The following is a 21,084-nucleotide window of genomic DNA, read 5'->3' as shown; positions in this document are numbered from 1 at the left end:
GGTCGAGCGGCGAAATTTGCCCCCCGGAGCCACCTCGGCCACCCCAGAGCGAGGGGAGCAAGTGCTGCCTGGCAGAGGGGCCCATCACCCTGGCGTCAGGCCCCTGGCAGAGCTCTCCCACTGCCATCTCCGTGCTGGGGCTCCCGCCTGGCCCCGGAGCAGGTGCTCCCGGCTGGATTAGCCGGACGCAGGGGCTGCTTCCCCGGAGCGCTGCTGAGACCCGATGCACTCGGTGCACGGCTGAGGCCCGACCTGCTCGGTGCACGCCAGGACCGACCCTGCCACCCCTCCCGGCCCCCGGGCGGGTGCTGGCACCGGCGCAGTGAGACCCGGCCCCCCCCCAGCCAGCCACGCGCACAGCTTGGGTCCAAATGTGTCCATTTAATTAATCGCCTCTGTTTTTTGGGGTTTTTTTGCTTTTTTGTACAGTTAAACCAAGGGGAAACAACAAACCGATTAAAAGCGCCGCTTCGGGGCGTTGGGTCGGGGCGCCTTGCCCTGCGCCAGGGCCCCCCCGGCCCCCAAAACCGCTGGGGCGGAGGAGCTTCGGTAGGGCCGCAGCCCCCCCGGGCCGGGTGGGGGGTCCCGGGCAGCCCCCCCTCCCCGACGCGGGGTCATGCGGGGACATTGCTGCCCCCCCGGGGACGCGGGTGGGGGGTGGTTTGTGCCCCCCCAGCGGCGCCCGGGACCCCCCGGTGCCTCCTCCCGCCCCACCGAGACTAAATAAATAAATTAACCCGAGCGGAGGGGGGCATCGGCCCCGAAACACCGTGCCCCCCCCCCAGAGGAGGACGGGGGGGGGGACGGGACCCCCAGCCCCGACGTGCCCACGCGGCTCCTGCGGGAAGAGCAGCTCCCATGGGAATAGCGGCTCCCGGCTCGCTGCCCCCCCCCCACGCCCCCCCCCCCCGCAGCCGGCCCCTGGGGACGGGGTGAGCCGGTCCCTAAGTGTCCGCGGAGCCGCCGTCGCCCTCCTTCAGCTCCTGGCTGCTCTCCACCTCCTCGGGAATGTCTTGCATCCGCAGGAAATCTGCAGGGAAGCGGCAGCGCCGTCAGCCGCCCGCCCCCAGCGCTGCCCGGGGGGCCCAGGCGTCCGGGACACCCCCCTCCAAGCCGGGGGGGGGGGGTAAAAGGGGGCCTGGCGGCGGGGACCCACCTCGGGGGCTGGCGGGAGGGGAGTGCCGGCCGGGCAGGCCCTCGTCCTCCAGCAGCGCCTCCAGGGCGGCCTCACCCTCCCGCAGCCGCTCGCCGTCGCCCCGGTAGTCCAGCTCGGCGCGGGGGCACGTGCCGAACGCGTGGTGGTAGGAGAGGCCCCCGTGGTTGCCGCCGTGGCTCATCTGCGGGGAGGGAGGCGGCGGGCGGCTGAGACCCGATGCGCTCATGGCACGTGTGAGGCATCGCTCACCTGCGCCGGGCAGCTTGGGGAAGGAGGCGGCGGGCGGCTGAGACCCGACGCGCTCATGGCACACATGAGGCATCACTCACCTGCACCGGGCAGCTTGGGGAGGCGGTGGGTGGCTGAGACCCGATGCACTCACGGCACACATGAGGCATCGCTCACCCCTGCCGGGCGGCTTGGGGAGGGGGGTGGCAGGTGGCTGAGACCCGATGCACTCACGGCACACATGAGGCATCGCTCACCCGCACTGGGCAGCTTGGGGAGGGAGGCGGTGGGTGGCTGAGACCTGATGCACTCATGGCATGTGTGAGGCATCGCTCACCTGCACCGGGCAGCTTGGGGAAGGAGGCGGTGGGCGGCTGAGACCCGATGCACTCATGGCACGCATGAGGCATTACTCGCCCGCACTGGGCAGCTCGGGGAGGGAGGCGGTGGGTGGCTGAGACCCGACGCACTCACGGCACGCATGAGGCATCGCTCGCCCGCACCGGGCAGCTCGGGGAGGGAGGCGGTGGGCGGCTGAGACCCGATGCACTCATGGCACACATGAGGCATCGCTCGCCCGCCCCGAGCGGCTCGGGGAGGGGGGTGCCGGGTACCTGGGGGGGCGTGAAGCTGAGATAGAGCGCGTCGCCGGCGGGCAGGCTCCTCCGGCGCGGATCGGCGGCGCGGCGGCCCCGGGCGCCGGCCTCCTGCCGCAGGGCGGCCAGCTGCCGGCGGGCCTCGTCGAGCTCGCGCTCCAGCCGCCCGCGCTGCTGCTCGCCGTCGCGCAGGCGCCCCTCCAGCGCCGCCGCCTCCTGCGCCCGCTCCTGGCCCAGCTGCCGGCAGCGAGCGAGCTCCTCTTGCAGCAGCGCGTGCTGCCGCTGCAGCAGTGCCAGCTCCGTGCTGGGCTTCTCCGCGGGCTGCGCCGCCGCCCCGCCGCCTCCTCCGCCGCGCGCCAGCCGCTCCCGCCGCTCGGGGCCCTCCTGCAGCTGCAGCTCCAGCAGCGTGTCCTGCTGGCTCACCGCCGCCTGCGGGGCGCGGCGGGGGGGCCGTCAGCCCCGCGTCCCCCCCCCTCCTCCGTACCCCACCGCGTCCCCCCCCCCCCGCCCGGCGCGGCGCCCACCCACCTGCAAGCCGTGCAGCAGCGTGTAGAGGTTCATGAGCCGCTGCATCACCTCCTGCAATTGGGGGGGGGGGTGTTAGCCGGGGGGGGGGGACACCAAGGCACGCCAATGCGCCCCGGCCCCCCCCCCCCCCAACCTCACCTCCTGGGGCCCCTTCTGCAGCAGCTGGTTGCCGTTGCCGTCCTGCCAAGAGAGCGCTGCGGTCACCCCGGGACGGTGCCGCCGGCGGGGGGGGGGCAGCGACGCGGTGCCCCCCGCCCCGGCCCCACTCACCCGCTCCGAGTCGGCCCGGCAAAACTCCAGGGAGCCGTTGAAGGCGTCGCCGTCTGCGGGGAAAGCCGGGGGTGAGCACGGGGGGGGGGGGGGACACTCCACGCGAGCCCCCCCCCCAATGCCACCCCGCGTCTTACTGCTGGCGCCGGGGCTGCCGCAGCTCTCGGCCTCAGCGCTGGGGCTCTGGTCCCGGCCGGCGCCCGTGAACATCTCCTTGAGGCTCTCCACTGCGGGGAGAGGCGGCCTGAGCGGCGGGGCGGCCCCCCCGGGGCCGTCCCCCCCCCCGGTGCATCCCCCCCCCGGGTGCCCCTACCTTCCCGGATGGCGTCATGCAGCAGCCTCTCGCCGCGGGGCCCCTCGGCCGAGTCGGAGCGGAAGAGGGTGCGGGGGGCCAGGGTGGGCGAGGGCTCCTCGCAGCCGCTCGCCAGCGCCAGCATGTCGGCGAAGAGCCCCACCTTCTCCTCCAGCAGCTCCGCGATCTCCCGGTCGTGCTGCAGGATGCGGTCTGCGGCGGCGGGAGGGCTGAGCCGCCGGCCGGGGAGGGGGGACGGGGACGCGCCGGGGACGGGGACGCGCCGCCACCGCGGCAGCACCCACCTTTCAGCTTGCGCAGGGAGGCTTCGATCTCCGTCTCGATGAGGGGGAAGTCCTGGCGGCTGGGGCAGCTGGAGGGGACGGGGTCGGAGCGGGGACCGCGGCCCCCGCCGCCCCGGACCCACGGCACCGCGTCCGCCCTGCCCGGGTGGTGCATCCCGCACCGCTTCTCGGCCCAGTTGCCCCATCTGCCTTGCACCGGCCCCGTTGCACACTCGGTCGCCGTGCAAACCATGCACTCGCCGTGCAAAGCCCCCGGCCCCCCCGCGCCCGGCACTCACAGGCTGACCGTCTGCTGGATGACCTTCATCCAGTTGTTGCGGTCGTCGCGGGAGGCGGCGTGCACCTCGTACATCTCCGGCGGCGCGGCGCTGATGAGGAACATGCCCTTCTCCTGGTTGGCGATGTCCCGCACGATGAGGTTTTGCAGGGAGATCACGGCCGGCTTGTCCTGCGGGAGAGGGGCGGCAGGTGCTGACGGGGTCCCAGCGCCGCGGGAGCGCCCCGTCCCCGCCGCGGCTCACCAGCATGGGGAACGTGTACTTCTGGTCCTTCTCTTGCAGGAAGATGAGGACGTCGGTCATCAGCAGCACGAGGACGTCTGGGAGGAAGAGCAGGAGACGAGATGTCAGGGTGTGAGCAAGGCCATGGCGGGGCCGCTCCTGGGCTCCCCAGCTCCTTCCAGAGCTGGTGGTGGAGGGCGCGAGCCTCCTGGCACCCCTGTGCCCTGGCACTCTAGGTCCTGGCATCCCCATCCCCTGGCATCTCCTGGCCCCCTGGTCCTCCAGGACCTCCATCCCCTGGTGCCCAATCTCCTGGCAACACCATCTCCTGGCACCCTGGTCCCCCAGGACCCCAATGTCCTGGCACCCAATGTCCTGGCACCCTGGTTCTCCAGGATCCCCATCTCTTGGCACCCTGGTTCTCCAGGGTCTCCATCCCCTGGCACCCAATCTCCCGGCACCCTGGTTCTCCAGGATCCCCATCTTTTGGCACCCTGGTTCTCCAGGATCTCCATCCCCTGGCACCCAATCTCCCGGCACCCTGGTTCTCCAGGATCCCCATCTCTTGGCACCCTGGTTCTCCAGGATCTCCATCCCCTGGCACCCAATCTCCCGGCACCCTGGTTCTCCAGGATCCCCATCTCCTGACACCCTGGTTCTCCAGGATCTCCATCCCCCGGCACCCAATCTCCCGGCACCCTGGTTCTCCAGGATCCCCATCTCCTGACACCCTGGTTCTCCAGGATCTCCATCCCCCGGCACCCAATCTCCCGGCACCCTGGTTCTCCAGGATCCCCATCTTTTGGCACCCTGGTTCTCCAGGATCTCCATCCCCTGGCACCCAATCTCCCGGCACCCTGGTTCTCCAGGATCCCCATCTCCTGGCACCCTGGTTCTCCAGGGTCTCCATCCCCTGGCACCCAATCTCCCGGCACCCTGGTTCTCCAGGATCCCCATCTCCTGGCACCCTGGTTCTCCAGGGTCTCCATCCCCTGGCACCCAATCTCCCGGCACCCTGGTTCTCCAGGATCCCCATCTTTTGGCACCCTGGTTCTCCAGGGTCTCCATCCCCTGGCACCCAATCTCCCGGCACCCTGGTTCTCCAGGATCCCCATCTCTTGGCACCCTGGTTCTCCAGGATCTCCATCCCCTGGCACCCAATCTCCCGGCACCCTGGTTCTCCAGGATCCCCATCTTTTGGCACCCTGGTCGCCCACCTTTGAAGCGCCCGGCCGCCGTCTTCCAGAGCATGCAGCCGCTGTGCACCAGCTTGCGCCGCAGCAGCTCGTCCTTGCAGAAGACGCCGGTGCGGCTCTCCCAGTGCAGCGGCACCTTGGCGCGGCCGTCCACGCGCCCGTACACCTCCTGCAGCCGCGCGTTCATCTCGAACGTGTGCACCTCCTCGTTGATGGACGAGATGAGCTCCTTGACCAGCTTCAGGGCTCGCGACAGGTCCGCGTAGTCGGCCTCGTTGTCTGGGCGGGGGGACGGGACGCGGTCAGGAGGCGAAGTCCCCCCGCGGCCGGCCCCGCGCCCCCCCGTCCTGCTACCTTTGGAGTTTTTGAGGACGCGCTCGATGAGCACCGGGTACTTGGTGATCCTCTGCGTCACCAGCAAGATGCACTCGGGAACGCCGTGGCGCCGCAGCAGCGGCAACCGCGTCATCCTCTGGCGCGGCGGCGGGAGAGGAACGGCATCAGTGGCGCCGGGTGGCCCCCGGGACCGGGCACCGCCGGCCGGAGGCTCGTGCTTGGGGAAACTGAGGCACGGAGGAGGGGTTCGCGGCACGGCACGGAGCCCCCGGGGGCCACGCCGCTGAACTCACCCGGATGAACTGCTGGAAGCGCTTGTCCCGGGTGAGCAGCTCCTTGTAGAGCTTCACGGCCTTGTTGTGCCGGCTGCAAAACTCGGAGTACGCCTTCTTCAGCTGCTCCGCGCTGGCGCCCGAAAACTGCCGGGGCGACGGCACGTCAGCGAGGACCAGCCCGGCCAGGGGCCCCGCGCACCCGCCCCGTGGCCCCGGCCCCACCTGGTTGACGAGGATGTCACCAAGGCGGTTGATGACGAAGTTCTTGTTGCTGTCCTGGGCCAGGGACTCCCTGCGGCGCTCCAGGAGCTGGGCGAGGAAGCGCTCGTGGATCTGGCCCAGCTCGTCCACGCAGGGGAAGATGCTCTGCACGGTGGCGGGCTCCAGCTGCAGCTCCTCCAGCATGCCCTTGCGGAACATGTTGGCCATGATCTTCAGCGTGCGCACGTGGTGGATCTCCGTCTGGATGAGCTCTGCCGGGGGACGGGGCGGCGTGAGGTGGCCCCGTGCTTGGCCCTGCCCTGGCCCCGTGTCCCCTGCCCTGTCCCTGGGTCCCCCATCTCTGCGTCCTCATCCCTGCATCCCCCATCTCTGCGTCCTCATCCCTGCATCCCTCACCCACCCTTGGGTACCCATCTCTGCATCCTCATCCCTGCATCCCTCACCCATCCTTGGGTACCCATCTCTGCATCCCTGTCCCAGCACCTCCAACCTGTCCCTGCATCCCCATCCCCGCATCCCCACCTTGTCCCGCGCCCCTTTCCCCCGTCCCCTCGCGTCCCCCACCGTAGATGACGTCCTGCCGCTTCATGACGTCCATCTTGTGCTGCTGCAGGTAGTTGTTGTCCACGGCCAGGCTCCAGGAGTCGGCCTCGAAGTCCTTCTCGTCCGTCTCGAAGTCGCTCATCAGCTGGTTGAGGATGACGTCGGGGCCTGGGAGGAAGGGCGGCGTGAGCGGAGGGGCCGGCGCGGTGTCCCGGTGCCGCTGCCGCCGCGTCCTACCCTCGTCGATGAGCGACTCCACGGAGAGCGTGCGGTTGCGCATGTTGAGCGAGTCCGTGGACTGGGAGAGGATGCGCCGGATGCCCAGCGGCGACTCGTCGTTGAAGGTCCTGCGGGAAGCAAGGCGGGGTAGCGCCGGCGGCCGGGCCCAGGCGTCCGGGCGGCCCCCGGGAGGGGCGGCGTCGCCGGCCCCTCGCCCCCGCGCTTACCCGGCGATGTTGGTGGTGGAGACGCTCTTGGAGAGCGAGAGGGACGGGCGGCCGCGGCGGGAGCCCAGCAGCGTCTGGCGGAAGCTCTCCGAGGGGTAGATGGCCGAGTTGGGGCGCTCCCGGATGGTGGCTGGGGACACCGGGGGGGCGGCTCAGCACCGTCACCCCTCGCCATCCCCCCGCCCCGGCCGTTTCGGGATGCTCCGGGATGCTCCGACGCCGGGGAGACGTCGCACCCAGGTGACCCCAGCCCAGGGACCCGCAGGCTGGCGGCACGTCCCCGCGCCAGACCCACCGCGGCGTCCCCAGGCGGGGACGCGTCCCCCCCCCCCCCAGCGCGGCCGGGGGACAACCGCCCTCCCCGCGCCGCCGGCCCCCGCTCACTCTTGTTGCGCAGCGACACCGACTGCAGCGCCGAGTTGTTCTTGAGCAGCGCGGCTTTCTGCTGCTGCGGGAGGGAGGCGGAGGCGTCACGGCCGCGCCGGGCTGAGCCCGGGGCGCAGCTCGTGTCACGGGTGCCCGGCCCGAGAGGGCGCCGGGCCGCGGCGCTCACCTTCTGCTTGACCTTGGTGCAGTTGGGCAGCGTGTCCTTGCAGCGGTTGTGGATGGTGACGTTGCAGGCTGTGGGAGAGGCAGGCGTGAGGGCGGCCCCGGGGCCGTTCGGGGGCCGCCTGGGAAAACTGCTTTAAACCGTCGCGTTTTAAATACTCGTTTTTGGCCCCCGCTTCGGAGCCGGGCCCTTGGAGAGGCCGCCGGAGCCGCGGCTCCGCCATCCCGGCTGCGAAAGAGGGAGCCGGGGCGGATGCACACGGATCCCAGCAGTGACGCCAGCAGCCGGCCGAGCCGGCGGCGCCGGGACCGACGGCAGCAGATGCAAAGGGGCGGCGAGATCCCCCCCCCCGGGGGCTGCCGAAAGCCGCCGCTCGCCAGCTGCCGGGCGGATACACGGCGGCAGCGGGAGCATCTTCCCCCCGGCCGGTCTCGCTCGGAGCGAAACAGCTTCAAACGGGGCCGGAGCAGCGGTTCCCCTCCTGGGCCGGCGTTTGCCGCTCCCGGGGGGGGGGCTCGGGCCCCGCCGCCACCGGCAATCAGCCCGACCGCTAATTACAGCACGCGGCACCGCCAGGCAGGGAGGAGGCTGCCGGCTCGGCGCCGGCTTTTCCGCCTTTCCGCGGCCCGGGAACGCCGGGGATGCTGCGGCGGGGGCAGGCGAGCCCCGGGGCATCCCGCGCCGGCAGGGTCCAGCGCCCGCGTCCCCCCCCCGGGGCGTTTCGGCTACTCACTGGGGCAGACGAGTGCCTCCTTGGCCGTGATGCTCTTGTTGCAGGCGAAGCACATGGTCATGCCCGAGACGCTGATGGTGGTGAAGAGGTGGCCGTTGGTGTAGCGCGCGTCCTTCTCCTTGCCCTCCTTCATCTTCTCCTTCTCCTTGCCCTGCGCCGGGGGGGCGGCGGGGCGGCTGAGCGGGGGGCGGCGCGGCGGGCCCCCCACGGCCCCCCGCTCCGCGCTCATGCCCGAAACGCGGCGGTTTGGGGGTTTTTTTTCCGGGAAGGGGGGGTCCCCGCGAGCGGAGCTGCGAGCAGCAGTGCGGGAAAGCGCGTTGCGGGGGGGGGGGAAAAAAAACGCCCGGATATCTCAACTCTCCCGTACTTCCCTGCATCCCATAACCATGACAACCGCGCGGCTGCCGGAGAGATCCCCCCCGCCCCAGCATGTCCCCCCCCCGCAGGGCTTGGGGACGCAAGCGGTGGCCGCGGTGCCGGAGCCGCCGCCGAGGCCTCGGGAAGGCCCTGGGCCGCGTGCGGGACCGCGGGAAACCCCCTCGCGCTGCTCTGGCGCGATGCCGGGGGGGTCCGACCCCCCCGCGGAAAGCGGAGCCAGGCGCTGCCCGGAGCCCGCGGCGGCGGCGCATCCCTCTTTTTTGAAACGCCCGAACTCCCGGGGGCCGATTCGGGGCGTTTCGGCCCGGCCGGGGGCCGCGGCGGCTCCGGGGGCCGGGATAGCCGGGCGCCCCGCTCGCCCCGGGTTGCCATGGTTTTTTCTCCGCTAAAAAAAAAAAAGGGGAAGCGAGCCAGCGACTTCCTGCGGCAGGTTTCTGAGTCACCCGCGGGCGGCTGTTCCTGCCGGGGCCGAGCTCGCGGCACGCGCCCCGCCGAAGGCCGCGGGAACAACCGGCCTCGCCGGCGCCCGGGACCCCCGCGGGAAGCGGCGCCCGGCACCGCGGCCCGGCACAGAGCCGGCTTTGTCCTCCGGCACCGCCGCCGCCGCCGCCTGGCACCGCAAAACAGCGCCCGGAGCCCCTCGGCGCTGGGGCTTTTCGGGGTGCCCGGGCGGTGCGGCTTCGAGCTTTCCAGGTTTCCCTGTGTAAAGCGGATTAGAGGCAAAATGGGATGGGAAAAGGGGCGAAAGCGCTGCAAGGGCCCAGCAGCGCCCGTCCCGGCAGTGCCCGGGGTGCCCCTCGCTCCCCAGCGCGGGAAAACGCACGGTGGACCCATCCCGGGATACCCGGACCCATCCCGGGACACCAGACCCACTGGCATCCCGCCGGACCCGCTCGCATCCCGCCGGCCCAGGGAAAGGACGCGGACGCGGCCAGCGGGATTAGCCCGGCAGCGCCCGGCGCTCACCCGCTCCCCGCAGACGAGGCTCTCGGCCTCCCACTCCTCCGGCAGCCGGGCGCAGGAGCAGCAGCACATCCCGGCTCGGCCCCCCGGCACCGCCGGCCCCGTCGGAGCGGCCGGGCTGCCGGAGCGGGCTGGGAGCGGCGCCCGCAACATCTGCCCCGTCGGCTGCGCCGCGATTGTTCCTTGTGTTTTGTTGTTTTTCCCTTTTTTTTTTTTTTTCCCTGCTTTTCCCCCCGCCTCGGTTTAAAGGGAAGCCGGCGCCGCGCGGGCAGGGAGGGAGGAAAGGGCCCGGAGTTCCTGCATCCCGGCCCCGACCGCAGGAAACAAAACAGCCGGCAAGACAAAGGAGGGAGGCGATTTCCCTTCCTGCCGCCGCGATCCCCCCGCCGGTATCCCAGCGGGAAGCGGCCGCCGCGGCCCCGAAAACCGCGCGGCCCGAGACGGGCGACGGGCGCATCGCGCGGCCGAGCCCGGGGGCAAAATCCCACCTTCCCCCCCACCCCCCCGGCTGGTCCGGGCTCAGAGGTGCTTTTCACCCGGGTGAATATTCCCGTCTGCGCGCGGGGCCGAGGGAGCAGCGTCGCGGGCCGGCGCATCCGAGCGGCAGCCCCGGCGCGGCCTGAAAGCTCCCTTTGTGCCGGCGGCGGAGCGCGGAGGGGGCCTGGTGCCGCCGGCCGCGCCAGGAGCAGCCCGCGGGGCCACGGGGGTCTCGGCCCCCCCCCAGCGATGAACACCCCAAAGCGGGGAAAACCGGAGGGTTTTCCGGCCGCGCCGCCCGGATTGCAAGCCGCAAAGCCTGCAAAAACGGCTGTTTGACCAAAAACCCGCGTTGCGCCCACGGCTCCGCCGGGCCACGGATGCGGGAGGGCAGCGGAAAGTCGCTCGGCTCTAAATAGAGATTCGGGGCTTTTTTTGGCACCGACGTAGCGCGCGGCACGACGCCCATCGCGGACGCGTTTGCGCTGGCACAACCCGACGTCGCCCCAGACGGCTCCTCTCCCACGCGAACGCGGCCGCAGCCGGGAACCCCGAGCAGCCCGGGGGGGTGGGAGAGGCTTCGCCGGCCCCCGCTCCCCATCGCCCGCCGCCGGCACGTGGGGACCGGCCGGAGGCGCCGGGAGGGTTTTTCCCGGCTGGAAATGATGCGCGGAAAACGCGAGCCCCCCGCGCTGCGTGGCCTGGCCCCCCCCGCTGGTGCCTTCGCCGGGGGGGGGGGCGAATTTCCCAAGGTGGCGACAGCCGGCGGCGGTGCCCCCGGAGCTGCCGGGGACGGTGGCTGCTCTCCAAGCGCCTGCGATCCGTCGGCCCCCTCCCAAACTGCTCCCGCCCCGCCGGAGGCCTTGGTGGGTGGGGGGGGGACGCAACGGCGGCCGATGCCGGCACCCGGGGTGGGGCGAAAACGGCCTGCGCCGAAACTCGCTTTTTAACAGAAACCGCCATTTCCCCCCCCAAAGCGCGGGAGCTCGCCGCTGTGTGCCCCCCCCCCCCCCCCCCCGGGAAGGCCCAGGATGCCGGGCGGCCCTTTGCCCCCCCCCGGCCAGCGGCCCGCCGCCCCCGCGGCCTGCTGAGACCGGGGAACCTCGGTGCACGCAAGGCCGACGTGCCGCCACGTGAGCCCGGCCGCGGCCCCGGTACCGCGGGGGGAAACTGAGGCACGGAGGGGCGACGGGCGTCCCCGGGGGGGCCGCGGCCTGGCGCCGAGCCGCCCTCGCGCGCTGCCAGCCGGAGCACAAAGCCCTGCCAAGCGCCGGCAACACGCGGCACCAGCTGCCTCCCCCCGGACCCCCCCCCCTTCCCTCTCCCCCCTCCCCGGCCCCGAAAAGCGCCCCGGCGTTTCGCCACGCCAGCGATTGCCACACGCCCGGCGGGGCCGAGCCGCCCCGACGCCCACCCCGACGCCCGGGATGCTCGGGGCCCGCTCGCCTGGGCCCCCCCACGCCCCCCCCGTGCCTCAGTTTCCCCCCGGCCGCCGCCCCCCCTCGCCCCCCCCGGGCTTTGTCTCCGCCGGCTGCGCCAACAATAACCGGGGGCTCCGGTCTCGCCGGCCCGGGGGGCGGCAAATGACCCCCCCCCCCGCGCAAAGGGCGGGGGGGGGGGGTTATCTAATTTTCCTTTTTTTTCTGCTTTTCCCCTCGATTCCGCCCAAACGGCCCCAACTTCGGCGTAAACAAGCGGCAGGCGCGGGAACAATTGAGGAAGTTGCGACTCCGCCGCGAAGGCGCTGCGGCCCCCCCCGCGCTGGCGGCAGGGCCGGGGGGGCCCGGGGGGGCCGCGGCGGCGGCGCTTTGTCGGGCCGGCGGCACAATGGGGATTGGGCCGAGCCGCCGCTCCGCGAAGCGGCTTTTGTGAGCGAAAAACGGCGTTTGGGAGGGTTTCGGGTTTCTTTTTTTTTTTTTTTTTTTTTTTTCCTAGGGACACCCGCTGCCCCCCCCGCAGCCCCGGTAAAAAATCTCCCCCTTCTCAAAAAGCCGCCGGCCCGCGCTGGGTATCGCCCCGTGTCCCCCCCCCGCAGCCCCCGGCCTCACCGCGGCGCCCCCTCCCCGGCCGCCCCCGCTCCGGGACCCCGAAACTTTTCCCCCCGCCGCGCCTGGGCGGGGGGGGCAGATCCGGCCCCCGCGAGGAGCCCGGCGACAAAGCGGTGGGGGGGGGGAACAAAGCGGGGGGGGCAGCAGAGCCCCGGCCGGGACCCCGGCAGCCCCCGGCCCCGGGGGGGGGGGTGTGCAACCCCCCCGCATAGCCAAGGCTGGGATTTGGGGGGGGGGGGTGCAACCCCCGCGCAGGCAGCCGGGGGGGGGGATGCAACCCACGGGGCACGGGAGGGCGGTGCGACCCCAGCCCCGGCGGGGGGAGCGGGACCGGGGGAAGGGGGGGGCAGGAAGCCCGGGGGGGGGGGACGCGGCCCCGGGGGGGGCACGGGCAGGGCACCCACCTTGGCGGCGCTCTCCTTGGCCCGCTCGCTCCGCGCCCGCGCCAGCGACTCGATGCGGGACATAATCCGCGGAGCCGCCGCGCTCCCGCCCCGTCCCGCCGCCGCCGCCGCCGCCGCCGGGCTCCGGCCGCCGCCGCCGGCTCCTCCCCCGGGGCGGCCCCGCAGCGGGGCGGGTCGCGCCGCTGGCCCCGGCCTCGTGCGGCCCCGGGGCCCTTTGTTAGCGCGGGAGCCGCCGCGGCGCCCCGGGAACGGCCGCCCCGGAGCCGCTCCCGACCCGGCACCGCTGCCCCGGGAGCGGCTGCCCCGGTGGCTCCGGGTCGGGCCCTGGCTGCTCGGCAGCAGCCGCCCGGAGCCGCTCTGGCTGTGGCCACCCCTGGCCCCGAGTCACCCCGGGGACGGTCGCGATCCGGCCCGGCCACACGGGCACCGCTGCCCAGAGCCGCTCCGGGTCGGGCCTGATGCCCCGGGGTGAAAAACACCCGGCGTCGGCGCGGATGCAGCCAGCAGCGGGGGAACGGCTGCCCCGGAGCCACCCCGATCCCCCCCGGGGCCCTTCCGTCCCGGCCGCCCTCGTGCCTCGGTTTCCCCTCCCGCGCCGAAGCGGGGATGGCGGCAGGGGGACCTGGATCCCCCCCCCCGCATCCTCGAAGCTTTTGTTTCCAAACCAAGCGAACGGGCATCGCACCCCGCTCTCGGCACCGCGCGGCGCCGGGGGCCCTTCGCGGAAAGCCGCCTCCCCGGGACGTCGCAAGAGCCGCCGCGCGGGCGGCGGTGGCAAAGGGCGAGCGAGCCTCGGCGTGGGTTTTTCTTTGGCATGTTTATCCAGGCGCACAAACACGCCGCCCTCGGAAGCGGCCCTCCCGCGCGGGGCCGAGCTCCCTGCGGCCGCGGCGAGCCGGGGCCTCCCGCCTCCCCTCCGAACGGGACCGGGCCGGCGGGTCACGGCGGCGGGCTCAGCCCCAAGCGCTCGGCAGCGTCTCAAAGTCACCGTTCAGACCCGAAACGCGTCCCCTCCGAGGCATCGCAGCCCCGGCAGCTTTCCGGGGGGGAAATGGAGCCGCTTTCCCTGCAAACACCCCGGGATCGCGGCCGGCGCGGGAGGCTCCGCTTCCTTCCGGAGGCAGAGATCATCCCCACTGGTGTAAGGAGTAAAAAGTGGCATTTCAGGGTCTATTTCAAAGGGATTTTGTTTGTTTTTTCTTTCCTTCAAGGCAAACTTCTGAAACGGCACCGCGTGAGGATGGAGCCGCCGTCACGCGACGCTCCCCTCCGGGGCAGCGCGGCCCCCGCATCCCGGGAAACCTCCTCCTCCGGGAGCAGCAGCGCGGCGATACCCGCCCCGGCACCGCACCCACCCCGGCACGGTGCCGCCGGCCCCGTTAAACGTTAACTCGCAAATACCACTGGTGCTGGAGAGAAACCCTGGCACGAGCAGGAGCTGCAACCGCTCCGAACAGCTATTTCCAGCCTGAAAAAAAACCCTGGGCCAGGGCAGATCGATGGACGCGACCCGCGCGGTCCAAAGGCAAACGGTTGCCCCGAGCGAGAGCTCGCGGCGTCTCCGCTCCCGCCCGGCGGCGAAGCAGAGCTCGGCAGCCCCCCGGCACGGGCCCGGGCCGGGCCTTGTCCCGCTGCCAAGGCAGGGCTTTAATGAAGCCGCCTTGCCAGCAAAGCAGAACAAAACCCGGCCGAGCGCCGGCGAGGCTCCCGCGGACCCGGCCAGCGCCGCCAGGGAGGCTGGAGCCAAATCCGTGCCCGCTCCGGCGGGATGCTCCGGCACTGCGAGTCCCCGCGCTCGGCCTTGGCCTCCCTCTTCCTGGTGCAGCTGGCTGCTAATCCGCGCGGCCCTGCCTGGCCGGATTACGCCGGGGCGGCCGGCGGGGATTAGCGGCTCCGCGGCCCTCGGGCGAGGTTTGGGGGCTGCGTTCACCCCCCCGAGCGCGGGAGCCCAGCGCCTGTTCGCGGGACGGCGGCTGCACCCCCCACCCCCCCCGTGCCTCAGTTTCCCCCGCGCGCAGCTGCTGCGGAGGCAGAGCCGGGGGCGGCAGGACCCCGCGCTGGGCGCAGCCTAAGAGGGGTTTAACCCAGCAGCCTAAGCCAGGCTCATTGGGAGCGGGACGAGCAGGCTCCTCGGTGCTCTCCGGGGAAAAGCAACCCCCCCAGCGCCCCCCATCCAAGCCGGGACCCCCGCGGAAGCGGGATTTGCTGCCGTTTGGGCCCGGCTGCGCCCACACTAGAGGTGGGGAAAACTGAGGCACGCGGTGGGTCGGCGAGCGCGGGTTGGGGGCAACGGCGATGGCAGCCCGCGTCGCTGCAAAGCGGTGGCAGGAAAAGGGCCTGGAGCAGCGGGATCGCTCCGGGAAAGCGCTCGGCCGAGCCCCGGAGCCCGGAGGAGGGCGTGCGGGCGGCGAGCGGGCGGCAGGAAAAGCCTCACTTCCGCGGCGGCTGCGTGGGCCGGGCGCCCGGCCGTCTCCACCCCGCAGCCCCAAAGCGGACGGCTGCCGGGCCGGGATGGCTCCGAGCATCGCTGCCGCCCCGGGAGCCCTGGGAAGCACCGGGACGGCCCCGAAGCCGCGCGAGGAGGGATCCCCCTTCCCCGGGCTGCGCCGGCTCCTCCATGGCCGGAGTGGTGATGCCGGGGCGCTCGCCGCCTGCATCCCGGGAATGACTTCACTCCGAGCGGATTTGCTTTGGAAAAGGGGGAGCCGAGAAATCCCAGAAAGGCCCCGCGAGCGGAGGGGGGACAGAGCCGGCACCTGCCCACAGCGCCTTCCCCCAGGATCCTGCACCCGGCGCATCCGAGTTTTTCCTCTCCGGATTGCAAAGGACGGAAAACAGCCGGCGCCGGTGCCGGCCGGGTGAGGGAAACTGAGGCACGGCAGCGGGCTGGCGGGGGGCGAAGGCTCAACCACGACGCCGCGTTTTGGGGAGCCGAGGGGCCCCCGACACCCCCCCGGCGGAGCCCGGCCCCGAATTCGCCCTTCCTCCTACCTTGGACTTCGCCGCCATCCTCCTGATGAAGCTGAGGGTCCGGCCCAGGGGGGTCTCGTCCCGGCGCGGGCTCCCCGGCTCGGTCGCCAGCTGCCCGCAGCTCCCGGCGCCGAAGCTGCGGAGACGGCGGCTCAGAGGCGGCCGCGGGCCGGGAAGCGGGGAGCCCCCGCGGCCCCCCCGCCGCCTGCGCTAACGAGCCGGGCTCGTTGCCCTAATGAAGACGGGAATGGGCTGTGACAGGTGCCGGGGGCCGGCGCCGCGGGCACAACGCCGGGCCGGCAGCGAGTGAAGTGCGTCAGGTCTCAGCCCCCTCGCAAGGAGGTGGATGGCAGCAGCTCCCCCCCCCCCCCGGACGCCTGGGCCCCCTCGCTGCGCCCGGAGCAGGTCGGCTCCTGGGGAAACCGAGGCACGGGGCAACTCACCCGTTGGCCAGGCTCAGCTGGGAGGCGAAGAGGGAGATTTCTGCAAGGGAAACACAGAGCGGGTGAAGCGGGAGCCGCGGGCGCCTGGAGTGGGGGGGCCAGCAGCGAGGGGAGGAATGAGAAATAATTAACTTTTTTGGCAGCTCCCTCGTTTCGAGCTCGCTACAGGGAGGCTTCGCAAGGGGACAGGCACCGCCGAGGCGGCCCGCCCCGGGCACGCGGGGACGAGCGGCAGAGGTGCCTCCACTCACCGTCGGCGTCCGGGAAGCTGTCGATGCCGCTCAGGGACACGGACTTGGAGAGGGTGCAGCCGCCGGAGCCCTGCCCGGCCCGGAACGCCTGCAGCCGCTTCTCGTCCTCCTGCGAGCGGAGCCGGGCAGTCAGCGGTGGCCGAGGGGGTCACCGCCTGCCACCGCCGCCCCTGCCCGGGCAATGCCCTGTCCCTCGTCGGAGCCCACGTGCACCGGCGATGCACCACGTGCACGTGCATGAGATGCTCATCGTGCACGTGCACCGAGGGTTCATCGCGCACAGGGCAGTCACCGTGCGCGTGCACCATCGATGCATCGTGCGTGTGCACCGCACGGTCCCTGCACGCGTGCATCGGACATTCGTCGGGCACTTGCACCAGCGATTCATCGTGCACGCTTGCGCCAAGAGCTTCCCCCTCCTGCCCTCGGTTCCCCTTCCCCAAAATGAAGCCGCTCGCGGAGGATCGCACTCCGGACGGGAGCGCCCTGCCCGCAGCTGGGCGCAGGGTTCCCGCCGCGCGCCCCGGGGTCCCTCGCCCCGGCTGCAGCCCTGCTCCTACCCGCGCCAGCTTCGCGTCGGCCTCGTCCTCCTCGTCCTGCGAGAGCAGGGACTCCAGGTCGTCGCTGCTGTGGAGCAGGGGGGCCCGCCGGGGGTCCCGCCGGGGCCGCGCCAGCCCCTCGGCGCTGCCGTCGAAGGCGTCGGGGCTCAGCCGCTCCAGGCAGGCGCTGCAGCGGGGACAGGGGCACCCGGCACTGCGGCACCCGCTCCCTCGGCGCCGGCCGCCGGAGCATCCCGGCGCATCCCGGCGCATCCCGGTGCGGGCGACGCTCGTCCCGGGGCCGGGGGCTACCTGAGCTGCTCGTAGCCGGGGTCCCCGCGCAGCTCCTTGCCCGGCTCCCAGCTGTGCCGGCGGAAAGCGTCCCGGGAGCGCACGGAGGTCCGGAGCGCGCAGGCCCGCCGGAGCGGCACCCCTCGGAAGCGATCTTCGTCCTCATCCTCCTCCTCCTCCTCCTCCCAGGCGGCCTGGACGTCGGGCTCGGCGGCCGACATGCAGCGGCGTTTCGGGACGACGGTGCCGTCGCGGGGGGCCGGGACGAGGCCGGTGCCGTTCATGCCGCGCTCGGGGCCGGCCGCTGCGGGAGCGAAGGGCGGAGGCGTCGGGGCGGCCGCGGGACCTGCCTGGGCAGCAGGGACGGGGGGTCCCGCCGCCCCCCGGCTCAGCCCGCCGCCACCACGCATGGAACGAGTTGGGGCGGTCTCAGCCCAGCGCGTCGCCCCGGGGCGCCTTTTCGGCAGCTCCTCCCGGCTTTAAACAAACTGTGAAGCTCACGAGGGCCGTAAAAACGAGCTGCCGGTGCCGAAAGCCGCGTGGGGCCGAGCGGCCGCCCCCGGCCACGTTCGCCCCGGTGCCGCCGGCGGCTCGCGGGACAGCGCAGCCACGCCGTGTCCGAGCCTGGGCCCCGCCGGTTACTCATTAAACCCCCAGGAATCCGGCGGGCGGGCGCTCCGCAGCCGGCACGGCCCCCACGGCCCCATTTCGGTGCCGAGCAGCCGGCCGGTGCCCGAGCGGCTGCCGCCCCGACTCACCGCTGCGCTCGGCGGGCGCCCGCTCCCGCGGCCCCGGCCCGGACAGGCAGGGAAATGGGATGAGCTCAGCCGCTTTCCTGTTTTTGTGCTCCTGGCACAGTCAGCTGATGAGAAACTTTCCTCCCCGCCGGCCCGCGCTGCCCCCAGAGCCGCCCCGGGCCGGAGCGGGACGAGCCACCGCTTTTTCCATGAATCCGGAGGCAGTAACAAGGCAGCAACAAGTGCATGGGGCAAAATGCAGGGAAAGATGGAGAAAGGGGATGAGGAGGAGGAGGATGAGTGAGGAAGGGCTGGGGAGCACCAGAGCAGCTCCTACCCTTGATATTTTGGGAATGGGGAGGGAGATGCAGCTGGGGAGGGCAGGTCTACCCAAGGGGGCACAGAGCCCCCCAGGCTCCCGCGCGTCCTCGGAGGGCACCGGATGCAGCCAGGTGCGTCCGCCTCCCACTCCCGCTTCCGCCAGCGATAAAGCCCGGCTCTCCCCAAAGGCACACAGGGCCAGCTCACCACTGGCGCAGCCACCCGCGCGGCCAGGAACTTCCCGCTCCGTGGCGAGAAAAGGGGCCGGGGAGCTCAGGGCGTCGAGGGCAGCTCGGGGCACAGCCCGGCGCTGGCGTCTCCCCCCCTTGCACCTTCCTCCGCCTCCTCATCCTCTCAGACCCCACGCGGGGCTCCTCCAGGCGCGGAGGGGAGCCGCCGACCTCGCGCAAAGCCGGCGCCGAGCGCCCCGCCAAGTCCTCGCTTGCATTTCCAGCCCCCGAAAACATGTCGGCGGGCGGCAGCTGGAGAGCGGCAAAAGGGCTGGGGATCGCGTTACCGGCACGGCCGGGCGGCCGCACGCCGTCAGCAGCTTTGTTCGCGCCCGCTCCGACATGACGGGGCAGGGGAGGGCGCAGGGCTCCCGCGAGGGGAGGTGAAGGTGATGGGGAGGAGGGTTTTGGGGCAGACATCCTCCTCCTCCTCCTTCCCCCCCCAGCTCTTTGGCTCAGTGCTGAGCACTGCCACGCTCATCACACCGGCTGCCCCCACCTAGCGCACGCACAGGATGGGACCGGGGGCGGGTTGCGGGGGCAAAGCAGGCTCTCCCCCCTCGGGGCACCCGCCGAGCCGCTCGCCCCGCGATTCCTACCTGCTGCGGCCGGAGCGGCCCGGCCCCGTGGGACCCCGGTGCGGCAGCGCGATGCCCCCGGGTACCGGCCCCGCTCCCGCTCCGGCGCTCTCCTCCCTCTCCGCCCCGGCCGCTTTCACGCACCAAATCAACCAGGAACCACTTGGCAAATCAGATCCTGTGGCCTGTTAACCCTTTGCCCTGCACCGCCGGGTCCGCGGCACGCGGAGGGAGCAGCGATGCTCCTGCAGCCGCGCGGATCCGGCTCTTTTCCCCCCTGTTTTGCTCCTTCCTCACCCCTCGGCCGCGGCTCTGCGCAGGGCACGGAGCAGCCCTCATCTCCGCCTGCTCCATCAGGTTCCCGCGTCCCGGACCGGCCCTACGGCCCCGCCGTGGCCCCTTTCCAGCTACCGGCCACCCGAAATGCCCAGGACCCGAAACGCCCAGGACCGAGGGGTATTAAACGGTCAGAGCAGGCAGCGCGCGGCCCCGTGCCTCAGTTTCCCCATCCGCGGGAGGGCAGATCGCCCCGCCGGGGAGCGAGGCCCGGCTCCGGCACCGGCACCGCGGGATTTCGCTTCTCCGACCCCGGGCGCCGGCTCAGGGCCGAGTCTGGGAGATGGCGGCTACGGGGGGACCGGCTGCAGCCCGGCCCTGGGCGGCGAGGCAGGCGGAGGGTGATAAGAGCCGGCCACCGTGGAGGTGACTCAGGCCCTGCCTTAACCTGCTCGGGGCCGGGACAGAGCACGCACCTTGCCGGGCGCCGAGCGCCTCCGGATCCAGAAGGGATTTGACAGCCGGAGGAAAGAGCCGGGTCGGCTGCGGAGAGGCCGAACCTCTCCCCCGCGCAAGGCACCTGCGATCAGCACCCCGGCGCACTTAATCCTCATCTGCCAGAAGTGGCCTAGAGGTTTTCATAGAGCTTTTGTTCGGGGCGTCCCGGCTCGGCTGTCACATGAAGCACCAGGTCAGCAGAAAAAAAAAGCGCCATGTCCCCGCGCGCGGCTCAGGCGCCGTCGCTCTGCCCGCGTCCCCGGGGAGAAGGCAACGAGTGCGGTGGCTGCGAGCAAACAGGTGGCACCGGGACCTTTGCGCAGCAGGAGCGCGGTGCCAGGAGATGAGGCGTGCCCGGAGCCCCGAGCTGGCACGGCACGGCATGCTGCGCCCTGCCCCGTGGCGAGATAAACCGCGGCGGCCGGGCTGGGAACAAACTCCAAGGTTTTGCAGAAGCCCTGGGAGTTTTGTCGCGGCGGCGGAGGGCCCAGAGCCTCGGTTCGCACGGACGGCTCCGCGACCAGGGTTTCTAGCGCCAGCACGACACAAAGACCGAAAAACACTGATATTTTAGGGATACTAGACAACTATGTTTGAATCAGGCTCCCATCAAAAACCACAGCCCAGAGGGCGGCTTCGGTAAGAGGCGTTAGTTACCTTCGCCCTTCCTGGCCTCCACTCTGTCCCGCTGCGGATCCCCAGGCGCAGCAGGGACAACGGCAGTGTTTTCCAGGGAGAGCGGCCTTACCTTGGCGTGCGAGGAAAGCTCCGCCGCCGGGCGCATCCGAGGCGAGGCAGCCCCGCGCGGGGAAGCGGGCTGTGCCGGTCAGACCCGCTGGCGACCCCCCAGCCCTCCTCATTCGCGCCGTTCGGCATCAAACAGCGACCGTCTCCCCGATCCCACCAGCTGCGACACCCAGCAGGCAAAACAAAGGGTGCAACCGGTGGCAGCGAAGGTTGGGACGAGGGGGTGAGGAATCCCGGCTTGGAAACATTGTTCCGGGAACAAAGGCACTGTGTTTGCTCCAGCATGGCCTGGGATTTTGATCCACCAACACAGATTTCTCGGCTGCCACCACCGCGCGGGCTCCGACGCCCGGCCGGAGGGGACCAGGCAGCACCACGGGAGCCCTGCGCACCGCTGCCAAGCTGCTGCCCAGAGCTCAGGGCAGAAATCAGCCACCTCTCCCCCAATGCGGACACACTTGAGGCCTGGCCTCTCCCCAAACTTCACCCTGCCGGTCACTGGCACCACAAACACCTTCCTGCGCCTCCACTCACGCATCTCCGCTCAGCAGGGCTGCTAAGGGGCTCAGCGAGCCTCGGCGTGGGCCAGGCGCAGCGCTGCCGTGCTCGAGGCCAGCAGGAAAGCCGGCGTGAGTCACCGGTCCTTCAGGGAACAGGGAAATGAATCTGAGAGTGACTTCTGCCGTCCACCTGCTCAGCCTGCCCTCACCCTTCCGGCTATTTTACCGACGGAGGTTTCATAGCCACATCTGCAAGA

The 21,084-nt window shown here is 71.8% G+C and overlaps 1 protein-coding gene across 2 annotated transcripts; it reads right to left on the bottom strand.

Annotated features, from left to right (window-relative positions):
• Window positions 1–366: 366 nt before the first annotated feature.
• Window positions 367–19,691, bottom strand: ARHGEF2 (Rho/Rac guanine nucleotide exchange factor 2). 2 transcript variants are annotated; one of them, XM_064498773.1, is made up of 27 exons: window positions 19,559–19,691; window positions 16,962–17,244; window positions 16,671–16,836; window positions 16,111–16,219; window positions 15,860–15,899; window positions 15,438–15,552; window positions 8,177–8,327; window positions 7,447–7,514; window positions 7,278–7,341; window positions 6,894–7,023; window positions 6,685–6,794; window positions 6,469–6,615; window positions 5,905–6,155; window positions 5,701–5,826; window positions 5,426–5,543; window positions 5,093–5,350; window positions 3,897–3,973; window positions 3,654–3,823; window positions 3,376–3,443; window positions 3,092–3,283; window positions 2,916–3,005; window positions 2,779–2,831; window positions 2,647–2,688; window positions 2,509–2,559; window positions 1,999–2,409; window positions 1,157–1,337; window positions 367–1,030 (listed from the first exon to the last, which is right to left on the bottom strand). In XM_064498773.1, exons 2-27 carry the CDS (start codon window positions 17,222–17,224, stop codon window positions 945–947), a joined length of 3,537 nt encoding a protein of 1,178 aa, XP_064354843.1. In that variant the 5' UTR covers window positions 17,225–17,244; window positions 19,559–19,691; the 3' UTR covers window positions 367–944. The 2 variants fall into 2 exon arrangements, with proteins under 2 accessions (XP_064354843.1, XP_064354844.1); XM_064498774.1 differs by lacking the exons at window positions 15,438–15,552; window positions 15,860–15,899; window positions 16,111–16,219; ... (1 more) ...; window positions 16,962–17,244; window positions 19,559–19,691 and adding an exon at window positions 12,447–12,617.
• Window positions 19,692–21,084: the final 1,393 nt, after the last annotated feature.

The sequence above is a fragment of the Dromaius novaehollandiae genome, chromosome 29 (genome assembly GCF_036370855.1).
Source record: "Dromaius novaehollandiae isolate bDroNov1 chromosome 29, bDroNov1.hap1, whole genome shotgun sequence".
Classification (NCBI taxonomy): domain Eukaryota; kingdom Metazoa; phylum Chordata; class Aves; order Casuariiformes; family Dromaiidae; genus Dromaius; species Dromaius novaehollandiae.
This window is presented reverse-complemented; position numbering and strand designations above follow the sequence as displayed.